The sequence below is a fragment of the Ranitomeya imitator genome, chromosome 1 (assembly GCF_032444005.1).
Source record: "Ranitomeya imitator isolate aRanImi1 chromosome 1, aRanImi1.pri, whole genome shotgun sequence".
Lineage (NCBI taxonomy): Eukaryota > Metazoa > Chordata > Amphibia > Anura > Dendrobatidae > Ranitomeya > Ranitomeya imitator.
Genome location: NC_091282.1, coordinates 1,176,680,252 through 1,176,702,424, shown reverse-complemented (window position 1 = coordinate 1,176,702,424; position 22,173 = coordinate 1,176,680,252). Strand labels below are relative to the sequence as shown.

The window sequence follows — 22,173 nt, the reverse complement described above, 5'->3', positions numbered from 1 at the left end:
GCATGTGGTTCGTTTGCATGGTATTCCGGAGAATATTGTGTCCGACAGAGGTTCCCAGTTTGTTTCTAGGTTTTGGCGGGCCTTTTGTGCTAGGCTGGGCATTGATTTGTCTTTTTCTTCTGCATTTCATCCTCAGACAAATGGCCAGACCGAGCGAACTAATCAGACTTTGGAGACTTATTTGAGATGCTTTGTGTCTGTTGATCAGGATGATTGGGTGGCCTTCTTGCCATTGGCCGAGTTTGCCCTTAATAATCGGGCTAGTTCGGCTACTTTGGTTTCGCCTTTCTTTTGTAATTTTGGTTTTCATCCTCATTTGTCTTCTGGGCAGGTTGAGCCTTCTGACTGTCCTGGTGTGGATTCTGTGGTTGACAGGTTGCAGCAGATTTCGGCTCATGTGGTGGACAATTTGGTGTTGTCTCAGGAGGAGGCTTAACGTTTTGCTAACCGTCGTCGGTGTGTTGGTTCCCGGCTTCGGGTTGGGGATCTGGTCTGGTTGTCGTCCCGTCATGTTCCTATGAAGGTTTCTTCCCCTAAGTTTAAGCCTCGGTTTATTGGTCCTTATAAGATTTCTGAGATTATTAATCCAGTGTTTTTTCGTTTGGCGCTGCCGGCCTCTTTTGCTATCCATAATGTCTTCCATAGATCTTTATTGCGGAAATATGTGGTGCCCGTTGTTCCCTCTGTTGATCCTCTGGCCCCTGTGTTGGTTGATGGAGAGTTGGAGTATGTGGTTGAGAAGATTTTGGATTCTCGTTTTTCGAGGCGGAGGCTTCAGTACCTTGTCAAATGGAAGGGTTATGGCCAGGAGGATAATTCTTGGGTTTTTGCCTCTGATGTCCATGCTGCTGATTTGGTCCGTGCCTTTCATCTGGCTCATCCTGATCGTCCTGGGGGCCCTGGTGAGGGTTCGGTGACCCCTCCTCAAGGGGGGGGGATACTGTTGTGAATTCTGCTTTTGGGTTCCCTTCAGTGGTTGTAGGTGGGAATGCAGTTGTCTCTGAGTCGCAGTCCTGGCCAGGTGTATCTGCTGATTGCAGTTCTGACTGGGATATTTAGGTGTGCAGGATTCTTTAGTCCTTGCCAGTTGTCAATGTTTCTTGTGAAGTGTTGGATCACTTTCTGGCTTCTCCTGCTTAGCTGCCAATTCAGCAAAGATAAGTGTCTGTTTCTTTTTCTGTGGCACACATGCAGTGTGCTTATATTCTGTGCTATTCATTTGTTTTTCTCTTGTCCAGCTTAGACTGTGTCAGTGTTTTCTCAGTCTTGTTGGATTCTCTGGAGTTGCAGATATACGCTCCACATCTTTAGTTAGATGGTGGAGTTTTTGTACTTTCTGCTGTGGATATTTTTGGAAGGATTTTAAATACTGACCGCTTAGTATCCTGTCCTATCCTTTCCTGTTTAGCTAGTGTGGCCTCATTTGCTAAATCCTGTTTCCTGCCTGCGTGTGTCTTTTTCTCTACTACTCACAGTCAATATTTGTGGGGGGCTGCCTATCCTTTGATGTTCTGCTCTGAGGCAAGGTAGAATTCCTATTTCCATCTATAGGGGTATTTAGTCCTCCGGCTGTGTCGAGATGTCTAGGTTTTGTTAGGCACACCCCACGGCTACTTCTAGTTGCGGTGTTAAGATCAGGGTTTGCGGTCAGTATAGTTACCACCTACTCCAGTGAAAGTTTTCATGCTGCTCCAAGGTCACCTGATCATAACAGTCCCCCTTCTCACACCAGCACATGTCCAGGCCCGTTTGAAGTTCACTAATGACCATCTAGATGATCCAGAGGAGGCACTGGAGAATGTCATGGGGTCAGATGAGACCAAAATAGAAATTTTTAGATATCAACTCCATTTGCCATGTTTGGAGGATGAAGAAGGATGATTATAACCACATGGACACCGTTTCATCCATTAAGCATGATGGGAGAAACAGCATGCTTTGGGGGTGCTTTTCTGTAAAGGGGACAGGTTTACTGCACCGTATTGAAAGGAGGATAAATGGTGTCACGTATCGTGAGATTTTGGCCAACAATCGCCTTCCCTCAGTAACAGCCTTGCAGATGGGTTGTGGCTTGCTGTTGTATAGCGACAGCCCAGAAACCTGAAAGATCTGTAGAAAATCTGTATGAAGGAGTTGGCCAAAATCCCTGCTGCAGTGTGTGCAAAGTTGGTCACGAGCTACAGGAAACGTATGACTTCTGTCATTGAAACAAAGGGTTCTGTACCAAATATTAAGTTCTGTTCTTTGTATTTTTTTAGATCAAATACTTAAGGAGTTTGCAAGTTCTCCCACCTACAAAGAATGGAGAGGTCTGTAATTTTTATCGTAGATACACTTCATCTGTGAGAGACAGAATCTTAATCTTGAAAAAAAAATTCCAGAAAATCACATTGTATGATTTTTAAATAACTAATTTGTGTTTTATTGCATGAAATAAGTATTTGATACAATTGAAAAACAATATCTACCTCCTGGGACCTCCAGGGGCAAAGATATCCTGAAAGTTGTGGACCTCATAAAGTTCTAAAAGACCTAGCGCATCCAACAACTAGCCCCCATATGAGTTCACCAAGGGGAGGTAGGTGGGTGTAACTTTGATCTAATTAAAAACATTGTTTGTGGTTCTGTCATTGCTCATTTCTGGAAGACATAGTTCGCTGTAATAGTGTTGCATTTTCCTAATTGGAATGCTTAACTCCATAAAGGTGAGAGCCATTCCTGAAACATCAGGTTTAGTATTTCTCTTCTTCATTGATATAAATAAAGAAGGAACATAGTATATTAGGATATCTTATGGTAGAATTATACTTGCACAACCTTTCGCAGTGACAGCATCCAAATGTGCTTTGTAGCCATATGTAACCTTCTTGCACTTGTCTGCTGGTAGTTTCTTCCACTGCAGTTCTGTCAAGCTCTTGAATGTTTGCTGGGTTTCTTTTTCCAATAGAAGATTTCAGCTGGCTCCAAAAATTTCGAATTGGATTGAGATCAGTACACATTGCTGATCATTGCTGACCATTTTTAGACTGTCTATTTTTCCGTTTTTGTGTTTTTGGCATGCTATGCTGTAGGAATCATCTTCTTGGATTCATACCTGTTTTCTTAAAGGGAACCTGTCACCGGGTTAGGCCGATATGAGATGCGGCCACCGCCTTTCACGGCTTATATACAGCATTTTATAGTGCTGTATATCTGCCCCCAACCCGACCTGTAAGAGAAGAAAAATAAATTTTATTATACTCACCTGCGGGGTGGACCGGTCTGGGGGGTGTCACTCTTCTTTTTCCGGCGCCTCCCATCTTCTTGCGATGCTGTCCTCCTTGGTCCATGTGGATGATGTGTCTCTGCATCATCTACACAGTCTGCTTGGCATCGCGCTCCTGCAGTGCGCATGCACTGGGCCTCTCTGACCTTTCCCAGCGCCTGCGCACTGCAGTACTTTGCTCTGCCCTCAACAGGGCAGATAAGTACGCCTGCACAGGAGTGCATTGCCGAGCAGACTGTGCGGATGATGCAGGGATGCGTCATCCACACGTAAGAAGATGGGAGACGCCGGACCAGGAAGAGCGACAAACACCCCACAGATGAGTATAATAAAAGTTATTTTTCTTCTCTTACAGGTTGGGTTGGGGGAAGATATACAGCACTATAGAATGCTGTATATAAGCTCGTATTGGCCAAACCAAGTTAAAGGTTCCCTTTAAAGTTGGGAGCACATTTTGCCCTAAGGTGCTCTAAAAATACTCTGGTTTCAGTGCTCCTGTAACTTCTTTAAAATTTCCAGTCCTAGAGGCAGTCCCACAAAATTATCGATCCTCCACCAAGTTTCACTGTATGTAATAATAATCTTTATTTTTATATAGCGCTTTACACATCATCACTGTCCCCGATGGGGATCACAATCTAGAATCCCTATCAGTATGTGTTTGGAATGTGGGAGGAAACCGGAGTGCCCGGAGGAAACCCACGCAAACACGGAGAGAACATACAAACTCTTTGCAGATGTTGTCCTGGGTGGGATTAGAACCCAGGACCCCAGCGCTGCAAGGCTGCAGTGCTAACCACTGAGCCACCGTGCTGCCCATATGTAGGGTACACTTTTCATTATAAACAAGGAGCTCCAGTCTGGTTCCATCTGTTCATTTTCCCAGAAGGATTGTGGTTCATCTGTATAACAATTTGTGACATTCAGTTGCTCTTTGTATACATTTTTTTAAGAAGTGGTTTTCCCAACAGATTTCAGCCATGGGGCCCTTTTTTGAGTTCACCAGCTGAGCCTAAAGTGACTTGATTGTTCTATGTGGTTTCTTTGACACATTTCGAACCAACGTAAGTTTCATTAATCTCTTTTTCTAAATTATTCTCTTTCCACAACAATCTTGAAGGTTTCATGCGTAGCAAACTTACGGTACATTTCGATCTATTGAAACCAGGATGCAATAGTCTTGTACACTTTAGACTGGTTGTTCTTTGTGATAATAGCATTTTTTAATTTGCTTAGACAGCTCTCTTGTGTTTGCCATTGTGTACAAGCAAAAAGGAGTGAAAGTAGCTGAATCTCTCAGTAGAACTTCACCCCCCTCCCAAAAAATAAATAAACGATTTTTTCTCAATTATATGCCCATGTAGCTGTTTCAAAGACAAGTCCAGCAATATCTTTACCAAGCCAGTCTTTTCCTTCTTTAATGAGAAATCAGAATTTGAATCATTATGCAAATCAAGCCGAAGTGCTTTTGGAGCTTGGAAGCTCTTCTCAAGCCTTTGCTGCTCCAGCTATTTTCCCCACCCAGTGGTGGTTCCTTCTGTTTCATTGGCAGCTCCTTTGCTTGAAGTTATATAGTAAAGGAGCTGTCAGTCAAGCAGGAGAAGGCAGCACGGCGTGGGAAATAGAGCCAGAGTGACAGAGGCTTGGGAAGAGCTTCCACATGCCAAAATCATTTAAGCCTCATTTGCATATAGACTCATGCTTTTTTTCTCACTAAGGCCGGGTTCACACTTGCGTACCGGGGCTTTGTGGAGGGCTGTGTACTTCCTCTTTTAAGCCCCTCCCACTTCTACACTTCTGTTTAGGTCCGCCTACTTCTGCATGCGTCCTGCGTACCTATCTTTAACATTGGGTAGTCAGGACATGCGGATGCGTCATTTTGACGCGCCCGCCGTCCACACAAAATGCAACAAGTTGCGTTCCTGTGCGGTCGGTAGGCACGACAAAACAACGCATCGGCATACATCCGCATGTCCTGTGTACCCAATGTTAAAGATAGGTACGCAGGACTCATGCAGAAGTAGGCGGACCTAAACAGAAGAAGTGTGGAAGTGGGAGAGGCTTAAAAGAGGAAGTACGCAGCCCTCCGCAAAGCCCCGGTACCCAAGTGTGAACTTAGCCTAACAGAGGAACGGACTGGCCATGTAAAGGTATTACTGGATTTGGTAATACCACACTTGTCCATTTTTTTGTTTTTTTCACAGCGAAAACATTTGCTCAAGAAGATATTCTGGGTTGTTTTTTTTTGCCATATTCGGAATCTTGTAACTTTGCTCTGTTCTTTTGTCAATGGAAATTATTTTTTGCGACCTGATGTTGAGAATGATACCATTTTGGGATATATAAGACATTTTAATCGCTCTTTATTGTGTTTTTTTTTTTGGGGGGGGGGAAATAAGATAAAATATGGCTATTCTGGAGTTTTGAGTTCTTCTTTTTTGTTGTTTAACATACAATTTGAATATATTTATATTTTCATGGATCAAACTTTTTGGAAATGACATTACCAAGTATGGTTACTGCTTATTAAAGAGGGATGATTACAATTTTTCTATAGTTTTTTACTTTAAAAAAAAAATTCAAATTTTTACTTGTTTTTTTTTTTTAGTCTCTTTAGTGTGCTTTCAACTGTATTTGATAGATTGAGTAAGCTATACAGCTCTATTTATAGGTCTATTTTTGAGTAGAATGTAAATTGTTCTTTTATTCTAGAAACTTCTGACAACATGTCTCTGAATTTCCAAGCAATAAATTTTGTATTTTTTTTCTGAAAAGTAGAAATGGTCAAATTTAAAAAAAAAAAAAAAAAAAACAGTGCTTTCAGACCTCAAATAATGCAAAGAAAACAAGTTCATAATCATTTAGAAATAACAATACTAATGTTTTAACTCAGGAAGAGTTCAGAAATCAATATTTTGTGGAATAACCATGATTTTTAATCACAGCTTTCATGCGTCTTGGCATTCTTTCCACCAGTCTTTCACACTGCTCCTGGTACAAAAGTTTAAGCAGTTCTTCTTTGTATGATGGCTTGTGACTATCCATCATCCTCTTGATTACATTCCAGAGGTTTTCAGTGGGGTTCAGGTCTGGAGATTGGGCTGCCCATGGCAGGGATTTGATGTGGTGGTCTCTTAATTTTGCCAGAGCTGTATGTATCCACATTGTATAGAAAAATTGTGGTTCTCCTATGAAGTCTATAGGCTGCACTGTGTCTCAGTGGTTAACAATGTAGCCTTGCCCTTGCAGCGCTGGGTTCAATTCCAGTCCCACCATGGACAACATCTGCAAGGAGTTTGTATGATCTCTCCGTGTTTGCGTGGATTTCCTCTGCGTTCTCCGGTTTCCTCCCACACTCTAAAGACCTACTGATAGGGAATCTATATTGTGAGCCCCAATGGGGACAGTGATGATGATGTAAAGCCCTGTGGTTTTAATGATGCTATGTAAATTAAATTAAAATAAGCCCATCCTCAGGCTGAACTTCAGAGCATGGCAGTTGCAGGGTGCTTCAGCAGGCAAACCACATTTTTGTTGCTGCCATTACAGAGGCCAGTGTTCACACTGACTCCATTGGATTCACTCAAGTGAATGAAATTGTAGGGGTTTGTGTCTGTATACGTTTTTTTCGGAGATTTCAATAGAAACCCTGACGTAATGTTCAACAGAGAGCAATGTATAAATAATAACCTAGCCTAAGACATATGAATTCATATCTACAGTATACAAGCAGTTTTCCTAAACTATTTTTTCAGGAGATATTTTACTTGGTGAAAAGGCCCATATCTTTGGAACTGTGTGGCGGAATTAAAAAGCAAATAAACAAACAACAAAACGGAATACTCAAGGGAGCAGTGGGAATACAATAAGTGGACTTTCGATATGGTGACATGTCCTCTTTAAAAGCTGACACAGCAGATACATTGATTTTATTCTTTTGAAATTGATGATATAGAAACTGTAAAGACGAGTTATATGTGAGACGTAGCACCCCTCGAGAGTTTCCGTACATATCTGTGTCATGTGCACAATACCTCTGGTCTTATTCTTGGTTTTGGACTAAAAGGAAATTTATTTTGTAGAAGAAAAGAAATATAAAGCTGTAAAACAGGTTTATTGTTAATCTGATTCTGCCAATAAACTCTATAAAGGGATTGTAATCTCAGAAATGTTCTGTGCTTAGTTGTACTAAGACACATGGAGAAGTGCGTGTATATCAAGTTACAATATTTATGTGTTCAGATAATCCAAGTACTACACTCATTCCAACCGTTCAGTCCCCCTGCAACATATCTGCTTGCCGTTCGTTCTCTAACAACAAGATCTGTTGACGAATTTCAACACCAAAGAATTGTAAAATGTTCTACACAATAATCGTAGTGCACTTATTACGGACTGCATAAAACTCAGTTGCCATTGTGACTACACACTTGTCATCTTGGAGTCTCCATCTTCTGCTAAATAAATAGAGGTCGCTGTTACAGATCATTCTTGTTGGAAATAGGTGACACTTCTCGACTACCTAGGAAAGTCAAAGATGTTCCCAAGAAAGAGAAAGACAATCCACAGAAATTGGCAAAAGCAGCAATGTCTCGAAGATTTCTTGTGGATGATGTATACAAATCAGGCGGGATGGACACCAAGCACCTGTTAGTGGCCTCGGAAGAAGTCCTAGTGCAATTCTCACCCCACCAGTGCACTAATAATAATTATAATAATAATAATTTTTATTTATATAGCGCCAACATATTCCGCAGCGCTTTACAAATTATAGAGGGGACTTGCACAGACAATAGACATTACAGCATAACAGAAATACAGTTCAAAACAGATACCAGGAGGAATGAGGGCCCTGCTCGCAAGCTTACAAACTATGATTTGCATATGACTTCTATGTAGAGTCTTCATGACCGGCCCATCAAATTTCTAAATAACAGGTATCATTTTTATTGGAGGACAAGCTTTTCACAGCCATGCCACAACTTCCATGTTCAAAAATGTGCCGGCATGATTACTTTAAACTGTTTAGGGGAAGAATCTTAACATGCATGGCCTATTTAAGGACCACCACCGTTAAGTTTATGATTTGAAACCCTTACCATCTCTCATGTTCTCAATGGTCATGTATCACAATATGCTGAATAAAGAGGTTACTGCTTCCAGGCAGACCATGATCAGTCTATATTAAATTATGTAAATGGTCAAAAAGTGATTTTTACATTGATGGCCTATCATAGAATGGTAGCGTTGGAAGGGATCTCCAGGGTCATCATGTCCAACCCCATGCTCAATACAGGATTCGCTAAACCATCTCAGACAGATGTCTGTCCAGCCTCTGTTTGAAGACTTCCATTGAAGGGGAACTCACCACCTCTCGTGGCAGCCTGTTTCACTCATTGATGACTTGTTGATGAGCTATTCCTTAAGATAGGTCATCAATATCTGATTGGTAGGGGGCACCACCCGGCATTCCTGTTAATCAGCTTTTCCCAGTGCTATCGGGGGCCAGAAGTGATCAGATGCGGAGCTGCACAACTCCATCAACTGTATGGTGGCTTCAGCCGGGTATTGCATGTCCACCCTCTGTTCATATCAAGAAGGGGCGGATATGCACTGGTGAGTGCAACATCTAGATGATTAGACATAGGGAGAAACCTCCCTCTGTTATCCACCACCACCCCTTGCCCTGTGTTGATGGACGGCAATAGCAGCTGGACACCTAACAGTGACCCCCATTGGCTGTGATCTTAGTAATGTTATAAGCTAGCTGATAGAATCAATGATATACTGACGGGCCTAATATAAATACGCCGCAATACAGAAATATTACAGTGCATAGTATAAGAATGATCAAGCTCATCAGAATCCCCCAGTGGTGCTAAAATTTTGAGTAAAAAAATAGTAATTAAATATATGTTAAAAAGGCAAACTAATACCAAATTGTTACAGCATTTACATTATAAAATGCTTTTGTAAAAAAAGTAAATAAAAAGTGATAAAAAAGTTGTACCCCAAAATGGCACAAAAAACAAGCCCTAACACAGCTCAGTAAAAAACAAAAAATCGATGTCTTAAAATGGAGCAACATACCGTATGTAATTGTGGCAGAATTGCTGTCAAATGTACCCCAAAGTAATATCTATAAAACTTCAATTCATTCTACATTCTGTTGTTGAAAAAAAGCTTTAGATAAGCTGTTTTTTCTTGTATAAAAGTGATAAAATACAAAAACTTAATTAAGACTGGCATTTCGTACTCCAGTGTTAATTAGTGGCATGCAGGAATAAGATGCGCCAAATTCATTGAAAAGTGTATGCCACTTAAATTTGGCGCATAAGCTTGCCACCAATGGTATTCCACTCAGGGACAGGAGTAAGATTTCTGTCCCAATGTACACTGCCAATGATTAATTTGATGGGCCGACCTAGTGACGCCCTGTCCTGCTTCGGCTCCTCGCTCTGGCCATTTTTGAGGGGCTTCCCAAAAATGGCTTTTAAACACCAAAATTGCAAAATGTTTTCGCAATTCTTCATTGGGCAAAAAAAAAGTGTGACTTTTCAAAGCGTTTTACACCAGTTTTCTGGCATGACACTTTGATGTCGGGATCAATATCCCTGGTGTCGCCATAATCGAGGCAACGTGCAGGATAAAGATAATATATGATGATGAATATTGCAAAATTTATAAAGCACAGTACAATGATGAAATTTCTTTTTTTCAACCAATTTTCCCCAGGAAGAGTTAATAAAACTGAAGCCCTGTGGATCAGGGCTTTCAGTTTTATTAACTCTTTCTGGGGAAAATATGTTTTGTGCCACTTTTTAAGTTGTCTTTCTTTTAGAAAACTTTTTAATATTTCCTTGACAACTTTACTTTCCAACTTTGCATTTACAGATTAAAAAAACGTGATTTTTACCAAACGTCGCATTTTTTTTTTTTTTTAATTCGTCTCACTCCAGTCCCTGCCTTGCATAAGTCTACTGGTGGAGTTTTCAATTTGCCACATTTTCGCAAAGGATTTCTGACTTTTGGCACTAAAACAAAAAAATATTCACAAAATTGGTTAAAAATAGTAAGACCATTTTTCTTTTTGCACCAAACTCAAAAAACCCCGTGTGCAAAAAAAACATCAGCGAAAGCCACAAGACAAAAAAAGCAGGGCGGCTTCAATAAAGCCCAAATGAAATGATGAATCGGGTCCACAGTGTGTATCACTTATATGTGCTGCAAAAAAAGGTGCCATTGAAAAATAGGACTCGTTCTGGAAAATGACAACTCCTTAGATTAAAAGGGTTTTCTAACTTAGAAAATCAAAACAGTATCACATCTGTTCACCAGTTATTTGTGCTACTTTCATTACTTACATAGTACCTTCAGTTTGTACCAGATTTGTACTAAATGCACACCGCATTAAACAGGACACTAATATGTTAACAACACATAAAAACATAACAAAACCAAAGAAACAAGTTTTTCTTTTTGTTAACTTTTTATTTACAAATGTAAAGGTGGCATTCAGCTAAAAATTGGTTTCACATACCATATATACTTTTTACAATAGTTTTATCTCTCACATTGAAGTCAGAGAGGCAATTGAAGCAAACATAACAAATAGAGTAAAAAATAAATCTCAATAATATATCTGAAAAATAACATGTATAAATTAATCGTGGTAATTGCATAAAGAAGTGGCCTTAAGAGTAGACCTATTCCTGCATTTTACGTATTATTATTAATAAATAATAATATTTATTACTATGTATTAATAGTTTATTATTATTTTTGTCTCATGTATGTACTATTTTGTGTATTTTTTGTATTATGTATTACTTAACCTTCTGTAGCTGTAAAAGCAAGGACACTTTGGAATTTATGAATTTAAGTGAGCATATATTACCGTTAATATTTTTACTAAATTTAATAATATCCATTTATAACGTGCATATATATACAGTATATATATGTCCGTGTGTGATAACTGTTTCAGTGCTTTCTTTTTTATCTTTATATTCAATGAAATTATACTGTAATTAAATCAATATTCTTCATCTTCATTGATAGGTATCGTTGGGTAGCAGCGGTGGTCGGTCTCTTAGGCAACAAGCTGCGAAGAAAAGTGTTATCTCCAGAACAACTGCAAATTTTAATAAACAGTAAATAGCAAAACTATCCAATAAAACACATCTATTAAGATTCTTTACGGTACATACACTCTTGCTATTTATTGTAAGGGAGAAGAGGAATCTCATACCGGTTCTCCATTATCTTGATAACATTTTTACACCTGCAGAGAAAGATCAGCTAAAGTTGAAACCATTTATGAGAAAGGTTCCTTTTACTAATCTAAGTTGTGTCCCCTTACTATCCATGAGATAGCTGAAATGGCAGCCTCTAGTCCCTCCTCTAGGAATATGCACAAATGAGTGTTACACTCCCCTAGTGGTATACCTATATAACATATTATGTGTTTCCAGCCAGCTAACGCTCGGCACGCTCATTGCTATCTAATGAACGCTGCTGGTGATTAAATTAAAGTAAATAATGACAACATTCAATAGCGCTTACGCAGGTGGTAAATTAATGTGTGGTATTGTGTGGGGACGGAGCCTCGTGTGGGGACGGAGCCTCGTGTGGTAATGTGGGGGACGGAGTCTCGTGTGGTAATGTGTGGGGACGGAGCCTCGTGTGGTAATGTGTGGGGACGGAGCCTCGTGTGGTAATGTGTGAGGACGGAGCCTCGTGTGGTAATGTGTGGGGACGGAGCCTCGTGTGGTAATGTGTGAGGACGGATCCTCGTGTGGTAATGTGTGGGGATGGAGCCTCGTGTGGTAATGTGTGAGGACGGAGCCTCGTGTGGTAATGTGTAGGGATGGAGCCTCGTGTGGTAATGTGTGGGGATGGAGCCTCGTGTGGTAATGTGTGGGGACGGAGCCTCATGTAGTAATGTGGGGGGACGGAGCCTCGTGTGGTAATGTGGTAGGCGGGCGGGATTGTGTGTGGTAATGGGGTGGGAGGCAGGATTATGTGTGATGATGTGGTGGGGGCGGAGCTACTGTGCAGGGGGCGGGATTAGCGAGTAATCATGATGCCTCTTATATATATAGATAAAGTTAACCAACCATAGTAAAAAAAAAATTCTTTATTTTATAAAAAGAAAAAAACATAAAAAAATATAATATATAGTACTGTAGTGATGAATCAGTTCTTTTAATTTTTACCAGTCCACAGATTAGATAGTTGATTCATTGGGTACAATCGGTATCCAGTGAACAATCCAGAAAAGACATGTCAGAGAAATCTGGAAAATATTTTTGACTTACAATTTTAAATATAGAAGTACATTTATATAACAACAAAAATAAAAGAGAATAAAAAATAATTAATATTAACAAAAAAACTATTATTTTTGCTTAACAACTTTTGCCTTGAACCATTGAGAAGAAGAATGAGCACAGTGAGCTCCATGAGTTTCCACAGTACTCCTTAGCTAATCTTTGCTTTTCAAGCACATCTGCATCCTCCACACAGTCCTGTGCTGGTTCAGGAATGTCCTCTTTAGTTGATGGTTTGGACCCTTCTAGTTCATGGCTTGGTCCCGGCACATCAGGCAGGAGGTAACTTAGGTGTGCCTCTGGTGGTCCTTTCTTGCATTCCTTTGACTTAAGGACAGCTTTGTGGTCCCGACAAAGGTTCTTCTGTTTTCTCAGAGCCCGAGTGATTTGCTTCCAGTAAGACTTCTGATTTGCAACATAGTTTGGACATGCTGTAGGGTTTCCTCCATAGGCGCAGGATACTTTTGTTTCTCCTTTTGCACACTCCACATTTACAGCCACCGTCTCAGTCCCAGATACAGACCAGATACATTCTGCTTTGTCTTTACTGACAAATTTTCCATGAAGTTGAAGTGAGCCTTTTCCTCCTTTGGCTCCTCTCTGTTTTTCTCCATTACGAGTGGGGGATTTTTGGTTTTCTTCTCTACCTGCCCCTTTCTGTCTGTCTTTTTTTCCTTCTTTTTGTTTATTTCCTTTCACCAGGAGAAGCTGGAAAATCAAGAGGCTCGCCACCATGAGCAGGGCAAAGTTTTTCAGCTTCATGATGTGCTGCTAATAAAAAATAGAAAACATGACATAATTAATATAAATGGCAGAAAAAAAAAGCTTCATGTTAGCCCAGAAGAACATTACAGAGATGATTATTATGATTATTATTCTTATGTATGCCAGATGGGACCTTACAGGGAAATTCCACAAAAAAACAAACTACTGGTTATGATATATGGAAAAAGATCACTTTGGTTAAAATTGTAATCTGAAACCGTCATTGATGTGTAGAAGAAAAGGGCTCTTATTCACATGTGATGTGAAAGCTGACCATTTTCTTCAATTTGCTGATCCGGCTTTTATCCCTGTGTGTCCGTTTAACGAAAGGCTACTGTTGATACATCAATATGAAAAATATCAATAGTGCAATAAGCAACAATGCCCTCAATGCCTTCAATAAATGCATTAATATGTCCCTGACATTTGTGTAGTTGTTATTACTTACTATGTGTCTAGATGGAAAAATATAAATGCAGTCATTAGATATATATATAGGGTGAGCCAGAAGCAACAACATGATTTGACTAAATTACCTGAATGATAACTATATTGGCCAAACTTGTGAAAGATCAGAGCTGCATTCCCTCACCCCGACGCGCGTTTCTCCTCGCTTCTTCCTGGGGGAAGGGGATGCAGCTCTGATCTTTCACAAGTTTTGCCTGTATACTTACCATTCAGTTAATTTATTGAAATCATTTTTTTGCTTTTGGCTTACCCTATATATCAAATGTTTGCATTTATAGTTTTCCATCTAGATACATAGTAAATAATAACAATGATAAACATAATAAGGACGTATGAATACATATATTGAAGGTATTGAGGGTATTATTATTTATTGCACGATTGCCACTTGTCATATTGAGGTATCAACAGCAGTCTTTTATTACATTCTTCTAGGGGTCATATTATATCATAAATAATATTCTTTATTATAGCTTCTGCTGAATATTCATGTTTTCCTTACGTCTAAACGCTGTATTTTTGTGTATCTCATGATGAACTAATAAGGCATTTAATTCCATATACCATATTAATTTATTGCAATTTTTGTATAAAATAGTATATTTTTCAATTGTGCCTATATTTATGCTACTTACAAAGATTTTTTCATTACATATGGGGATATGATCAAGATTTTTGAGCTGGGAACCCCTGGTTTTTGTTTGAGGCATCTTTTACAATTATTGTGCATGTGTTTTGTTTTATTTGCAATAATTAATAAAGAATTCAGTCGTACAAATACTTCTTGACCCTTATGAAGATTTATTGTTATAGGGGTCATCATGGATCTGAACTTTCTATTATTGTAAATTAACCAGAACATTCTTATTTTATTATATTTATTTTTTGCCCTTTCATTATGAGAATCACTGGTGGCCAAATTACAAGCTGCAGCAATGCCTCAAATCAACAAGATTTTACCCTGACAAGTCTAGTGAGTTAAATTGTCGCTGATAGAGATTTAAGCCGGGGCTCCGCAGGTCATGCTGATTTATAATGGTCCACCCATTGCGTTAATATTGTAACATGTCACTGTGTCGCCTGTTGAGCTCATGGAATAAAGATAAATGAGGATCGAAATCCATTGAATTGCACTTTAGAAAGGATTCAATCTGGTTGACATCTATTTGAAGTGTGACTCAAGCAAGGGAAAGTGGAATCACGCAATGACATGACTCACTTCACAATCCTGTTCCGGACTTAAAGACCTATTACCTTTACTGACTCATCTCCTTTAGTACATTTCTCCTGAAATAATAATTTTCAGACATTTTTTTCCTCCAGTATTCCTCTTAGAAACATATATAAAAAATAATACCCAACTGAGAGGTAGCATCTCTCTGGTCTGCAGGGTGTGACACTTCACAGTTCAACCCAATCGGTCCAACATTGGACTGTGTAGAGACAGCAGTCAACGTATTCCTTAATTTCTAGGAATAGCAGAGGAGCAACACAGGGATCTAAGAAAATATGTTTAAAAATTGTTATTTCGTGGGGAATACACACGTAGAGACCACGTTCACACGTTCAGTATTTGGTCAGCATTTTACATCAGTATTTGGAAGCCAAACCCAGGAGTGGAACCCTAAGAGGGAAAGTAGAATAGAATCACGTCACCACTTCCGTATTTTTGACCCACTCCTGATTTTGGCTTACAAATACTGATGTAAAATACTGATCGAATACTGAACATGGCCTTAATCTTCTTTCATCCCTATTTTGCATGAGCGGTCCAAATCAATTGATGTTGGGACAATATTGAGAAATACAACTCTTAGGGTCATACTTGGCCCGTAATGCTTGGTTAGTTATCCGGACATCCAGCAATACGTTTTTGGTCTTTTTTCAACCCTTTAAATAATAATAAATCCTATAAGTTATATTTTTCTTCTCCATTATATGCTAATATTTTGTTGGCCTATTGGTATGTGGAGAACAATGTCATGCTATCAGGAGATATCTCATCATCACGCCTACCTTGTGGATTGAAGATTTCCTCCTCGGATGTCTTCTCTTGCACTGTTGTGTCACATGTGTTTCTAGTTGTAAACGAGAGGTATTTATAAAGTGTGGAGGACACACCTAAGCTCAGGATTACGACACAGTCTTCCAATATTTGTTTCTATAGACTCTTATGGGGACACACCTTCTGGATATAGGCCAGTATATGATACCTGACAACCGTAATACTGCATTTCCTTTTGTTGTTTCATTGTTCTTTGCCAAATACCCTGCTCTGCAATTACTGCCAGGAAGCCTTTCATGTCTCCATACTAGTATAAGCCCTCTTCGGGTCTCTCGCTGTAACGCAGGCATCCTCGCTATGTAGGAGAGCTGGTTTTCTTCTTTCTGTCTTATACTAATGTGTTTAGACTTGTTTTTTTTTGTGTGTTACTTTATTACTTATCAGACTTATGGAGAACATAAAATCAGTTAATCTCTGCGTCCCATTCCGCTCAGCCTTAGGATATTTCACGTGTAATTCTGTAATACTTCTACATTTTCATCCCTCGGTAACGAGATATAGTTCTAGAGTTCACCGTTACATGTGCACTCACCCTGGACAGTTCTCATGGCCACTCATGTCATCAATCTCACAATGTTATCAAAAGATGTATACAAGTTTTATTCAATCTAATAATAGTAAGAACAAAGAAAAGGAAAAAATGATCCAACATCTCCGGTATTACTGTAATATATAACACTTTAAACCAGATCAGATACAAGGAGAGAAGGAAAAGAATTAAAAACATGCACGCATGCAAAAATTGGGCGCGGAAACAGAGATCGCACATTACTTGTTATCCATGTTAATGCAGACACAATCTACAGGTGCTTCTCACAAAATTAAAATATCATCAAAAAGTTAATTTATTTCATTTCTTCAATGCAAAAAGTGAAACTCCTATATTATATAGAGTCATTACAATCACAGTGATCTATTTCAAGTGTTTATTTCTGTCAATGTTGATGATTACGGCTTACGGCCAATGAAAACCCAAAAGTCATTATCTCTTTAAATTAGAATACTTTATAACTCCAGCTTGAAAAATTATTTTAAAATCCGAAATGTTGGCCTACTGAAATGTATGTTCAGTAAATGCTCTCAATACTTGGTCGGGGCTACATTTGCATCAATTACTGCATCAATGCGGTGTGGCATGGAGGCGATCAGCCTGTGGCACTGCTGAGGGGTTATGGAAGCCCAGGTTGCTTTGATGGCAGTCTTCAGCTCGTCTGCATTGTTGGGTCTGGTGTCTCATCTTCCTCTTGACAATACCCCATAGATTTTTTATGGGGTGGTCAGTCTTCCTGAGTTAAAACATTAGTATTGTTGTTTCTAAATGATTATGAACTTGTTTTCTTGGCATTATTTGAGGTCTGAAAGCACTGCTTGTTTGTTTGTTTTTTTAATTTTGACCATTTCTCCTTTTCAGAAAAAAAATACTAAATTTAATGCTTGGAAATTCGGAGACATGTTGTCAGAAGTTTATAGAATAAAAGAACAATTTATATACATATAAAGAGAAACATCAGACAAACTGAACATTTTGCAGTGGTCTCTTAATTTTTGCCAGAGCTGTGTGTTACAGTAATACCTGGGATGTTGGACCGTTTTTTCCTTTTCTTTGTTTTTGATATTCTAGCAGCATAAGTCCCATATTATGCTCATTGTAATCATCACTTTTGCAATTAGAAAATAGTATACCGTAATTATGCATGAAATTTTCATGACTCTTTTACGGACCCTAATAACAGTGTATACATTCAACCAATTCGAGCTCTCAGACCAACTGAGGGCTCAAACACATGCCGCCCTATAGTGTTGCATGGAAGCTACATGCACATTATCATATGTAAGGGACAGAATGAAACATGTCATGATTTATTTTTTCATGGACTCCATGGTAATCAGTTTCTCCACACAAAGTATATAATGTTGGTTGATTGATAGCATGGATTTGTAATACGGCCAATGGCATGAGCCCTTGAAGCATACGTCCAATGAAAAATAAAAAACGTCACCTTTGGATTGTGAGCCCCAATGGGGACAGTGATGATGTCCGTAAATCACTGTTGTATATGATGGCTGTATATAAATAAGTAAAATTAATAAACGTCCAATAATTTTGTTGACATATACAGTATTTGTTTTGGATTTTTTTTTTATCACCTTTTAGTCTATTTAATTTTATTAGATCACCAGCTGGTAATTAGAATAAAAACTAGAGGCAGGACAAGTCTGTCAGAGCAACAGCCACTCGCTTATATGGACAGAGATTTTGTGAGATGGCCAGTTTGAAAGGAAGCTGTCATCCAGTTTTTCCTTTGTAATCTTTGTAATGCTTCAGGAAAATAAAAACTTCCTTACGGTATGTCAACACAATATCTTTAAAGTGCCAGCGGACCCACTCATAGGTCAGTGTTTCCCCAACTCCAGTCCTCAGGAGCCACGAACTGATCATGTTTTCAGGATTTCCTTGATAATTCCATCACCTGTGCAATACTAAGCACTGAGAAATCATAGTTTGAATCGATATGCTATTAGCTGTTGTAGATCTGAAGCCTCCATCACTCCAGCTCTATTACCTGCCCAGCAATGCCTCCTCTGTTAGTCAAGGAGGCAGTGCTGGGAAGGAAATAGAGCTGGAGTGACAGAGGCTTCAGCTCTACCATAGCCATGTACATATCAAGTCAAACTCTAATGTCTCAGTAACAAAGGAACAGACTGGTCATGTAAATGTATTGCTGTTTTTTTCTTATAGATTACTGTTGAAGTCTATTAACCCCTTTCTGACATTAGACGTACTATCCCGTCGAGGTGAGGTGGGCCCCTATGACCACCGACGGGATAGTACGTCATATGCGATCGGCAGCGCTCACGGCCGGGTGTCAGCTGTTTATCGCAGCTGACATCCGGCACTATGTGCCAAGAGCAGTCACGGACCGCCCCCGGCACATTAACCCCTGGCACACCGCGATCAAACATGATCGCGATGTGCCGGCGGTGCAGGGAAGCATCGCGCAGGGAGGCGGCTCCCTGCGGGCTTCCCTGAGCCCCCCGCAGCAACGCGATGTGATCGCGTTGCTGCGAGGGTCTCACCTCCCTCCCTCCCTGCTCCAGCCCGGGATCCAAGATGTCCGCGGATCCGGGTCCTGCAGGGAGGGAGGTGGCTTCACAGAGCCTGCTCAGAGCAGGCACTGTGAAGCCTGCAGCACTGTAAGTCAGATCAGTGATCTGACAGAGTGCTATGCAAACTGTCAGATCACCGATCTGTGATGTCCCCCCTGGGACAAAATAAAAAAGTTAAAAAAAAATTTTCCAAATGTGTAAAAAAAAATAAAAAAAAATATTCCTAAATAATGAAAAAAAAAAAATATTATTCCCATAAATACATTTCTTCATCTAAATTAAAAAAAACCAATAAAACACACATAAAATACACATATTTAGTATCGCCGCGTCCGTAACGACCCAACCCATAAAACTGGGCCACTAGTTAACCCCTTCAGTAAACACCGTAAGAAAAAAAAAAACGAGGCAAAAAACAACGCTTTATTATCATACCGCCGAACAAAAAGTGGAATAACACGCGATCAAAAAGACAGATATAAACAACCATGGTACCGCTGAAAACGACATCTTGTCCCGCAAAAAACGAGCCGCCATACAGCATCATCAGAAAAAAAATAAAAAAGTTATAGTCCTGAGAATAAAACAATGCAAAAATAATTATTTTTTCTGTAAAATAGTTTTTATTGTATAAAAGCGCCAAAACATAAAAAAATGATATAAATGAGGTGATGCTGTAATCGTACTGACCCGAAGAATAAAACTGCTTTATCAATTTTACCAAACGCGGAACGGTATAAACGCCTCCCCCAAAAGAAATTCATGAATAGCTGGTTTTTGGTCATTCTTCCTCACAAAAATCGGAATAAAAAGCGATAAAAAAAGTCACGTGCCCGAAAATGTTAAAAACGATAACTCGTCAAACGATAACTTGATAAAAACGTCAACTCGTCCCGCAAAAAACAAGACCTCAAATAACTCTGTGGACCAAAATATGGAAAAATTATAGCTCTCAAAATGTGGTAACGCAAAAAATATTTTTTGTAATAAAAAGCGTCTTTCAGTGTGTGACGGCTGCCAATCATAAAAATCCGCTAAAAAACTCGCTATAAAAGTAAATCAAACCCCCCTTCATCACCCCCTTAGTTAGGGAAAAAATAAAAAAATGTATTTATTTCCATTTTCCCATTAGGGCTAGGGTTAGGCCTAGGGTTAGGGCTAGGGTTAGGGCTAGGGTTAGGGTTAGGGTTAGGGCTAGGGTTAGGGCTAGGGTTAGGGCTAGGGTTAGGGTTAGGGCTAGGGTTAGTGCTAGGGTTAGGGCTAGGGTTAGGGTTAGGGCTAGGGTTAGGGTTAGGGCTAGGGTTAGGGCTAGGGTTAGGGTTGGGGCTACAGTAAGGTTTGGGGCTAAAGTTAGGGTTAGGGTTTAGATTACATTTACAGTTGGGAATAGGGTTGGGATTAGGGTTAGGGGTGTGTCTGGGTTAGAGGTGTGGTTAGGGTTACTGTTGGAATTAGGGTTAGGGGTGTGTTTGGATTAGGGTTTCAGTTATAATTGGGGGGTTTCCACTGTTTAGGCACATCAGGGGCTCTCCAAACACGACATGGCGTCCGATCTCAATTCCAGCCAATTCTGCGTTGAAAAAGTAAAACAGTGCTCCTTCCCTTCCAAGCTCTCCCGTGTGCCCAAACAGGGGTTTACCCCAACATATGGGGTATCAGTGCACTCAGGACAAATAGGACAACAACTTTTGGGGTCCAATTTCTTTTGTTACCTTTGGGAAAATACAAAACTGGGGGCTAAAAAATAATTTTTGTGGGAAAAAAAAAGATTTTTTATTTTCACGGCTCTGCGTTATAAACTGTAGTGAAACACTTGGGGGTTCAAAGTTCTCACAACACATCTAGATGAGTTCCCTGGGGGGTCTAGTTTCCAATATGGGGTCACTTGTGGGGGGTTTCTACTGTTTAATTACATTAGGGGCTCTGCAAACGCAATGTGACGACTGCAGACTATTCCATCTAAGTCTGCATTCCAAATGGCACTCCTTCCCTTCCGAGCCCTCCCATGCGCCCAAACGGTGGTTCCCCCCACATATGGGGTATCAGCGTACTCAGGACAAATTGGACAACAACTTTTGGGGTCGAATTTCTCCTCTTACCCTCGGGAAAATACAAAACTGGGGGCTAAAAAATAATTTTTTGGGGAAAGTTTTTTTTTAATTATTTTCACAGGTCTGCGTTACAAACTGTAGTGAAACACTTGGGGGTTCAAAGCTCTAACAACACATCTAGATGAGTTCCTTAGGGTGTCTAGTTTCCAAAATGGTGTCACTTGTGGGGGGTTTCTACTGTTTAGGTACATTAGGGTCTCTGCAAACGCAATGTGACACCTGCAGACCATTCCATCTAAGTCTGCATTCCAAATGGAGCTCCTTCCCTTCCGAGCCCTCCCATGCACCCAAACAGTGGTTCCCCCCCACTTATGGGGTATCAGCGCACTCAGGATAAATTGGACAACAAATTTTGGGGTCCAATTTCTCCTGTTACCCATGGGAAAATACAAAACTGGGGGCTAAAAAATAATTTTTGTGGGAAAAAATGTTTGTTTTAATTTTACGGCTCTGCATTATAAACATCTGTGAAGCCCTTGGTGGGTCAAAGCGCTCACCACACATCTAAATAAGTTCCTTAGGGGGTCTACTTTCCAAAATGGTGTCACTTGTGGGGGGTTTCAACTGTTTAGGTACATTAGGGGTTCTGCAAACGCAATGTGACACCTGCAGACCATTCCAGCTAAGTCTGCATTCCAAATGGCGCTCCTTCCCTTCTGAGCCCTCCCATGCGCCCAAACAGTGGTTCCCCCCACATATTGTGTATAATCGCACTCAGGACAAATTGGGCAACAAATTTTGGGGTCCAATTTCTCCTGTTATCCTCGGGAAAATACAAAACTGGGGGCTAAAAAAAATAATTTTTGTGGGAAAAAATTTTTGTTTTATTTTTACGGCTCTGCATTATAAACTTCTGTGAAGCCCTTGGTACCCAAGCGCTCAAAACACATCTAGATAAGTTCCTTAGGGGGTCTACTTTCCAAAATGGTGTCACTTGTGGGGGGTTTCAATGTTTAGGCACATCAGTGGCTCTCTAAACGCAACATGGCATCCCATCTCAATTCCTGTCAATTTTGCATTGAAAAGTCAAACGGCGCTCCTTCCCTTCCGAGCTCTCCC

The 22,173-nt window shown here is 40.0% G+C and overlaps 1 protein-coding gene across 2 annotated transcripts; it reads right to left on the bottom strand.

The window, feature by feature from the left end:
- Window positions 1-12,391: 12,391 nt before the first annotated feature.
- FGFBP1 (fibroblast growth factor binding protein 1) lies at window positions 12,392-15,930 on the bottom strand. Of its 2 annotated transcripts, none has more exons than XM_069744717.1 (2): window positions 15,847-15,930; window positions 12,392-13,368 (listed from the first exon to the last, which is right to left on the bottom strand). In XM_069744717.1, the coding sequence occupies exon 2, from the start codon at window positions 13,357-13,359 to the stop codon at window positions 12,676-12,678; it is 684 nt and encodes a 227-aa protein (XP_069600818.1). In that variant the 5' UTR covers window positions 13,360-13,368; window positions 15,847-15,930; the 3' UTR covers window positions 12,392-12,675. The 2 variants fall into 2 exon arrangements, with proteins under 2 accessions (XP_069600818.1, XP_069600817.1); XM_069744716.1 differs by having other exon boundaries at window positions 12,392-13,365; window positions 15,847-15,895.
- Between the last annotated feature and the right edge of the window lie 6,243 nt (window positions 15,931-22,173).

What these genes read in the sequence shown, in the direction of transcription:
- FGFBP1 (XM_069744717.1), bottom strand. Translation starts at nt 13,359, where the DNA reads ATGAAGCTGAAAAACTTTGCCCTGCTCATGGTGGCGAGCCTCTTGATT.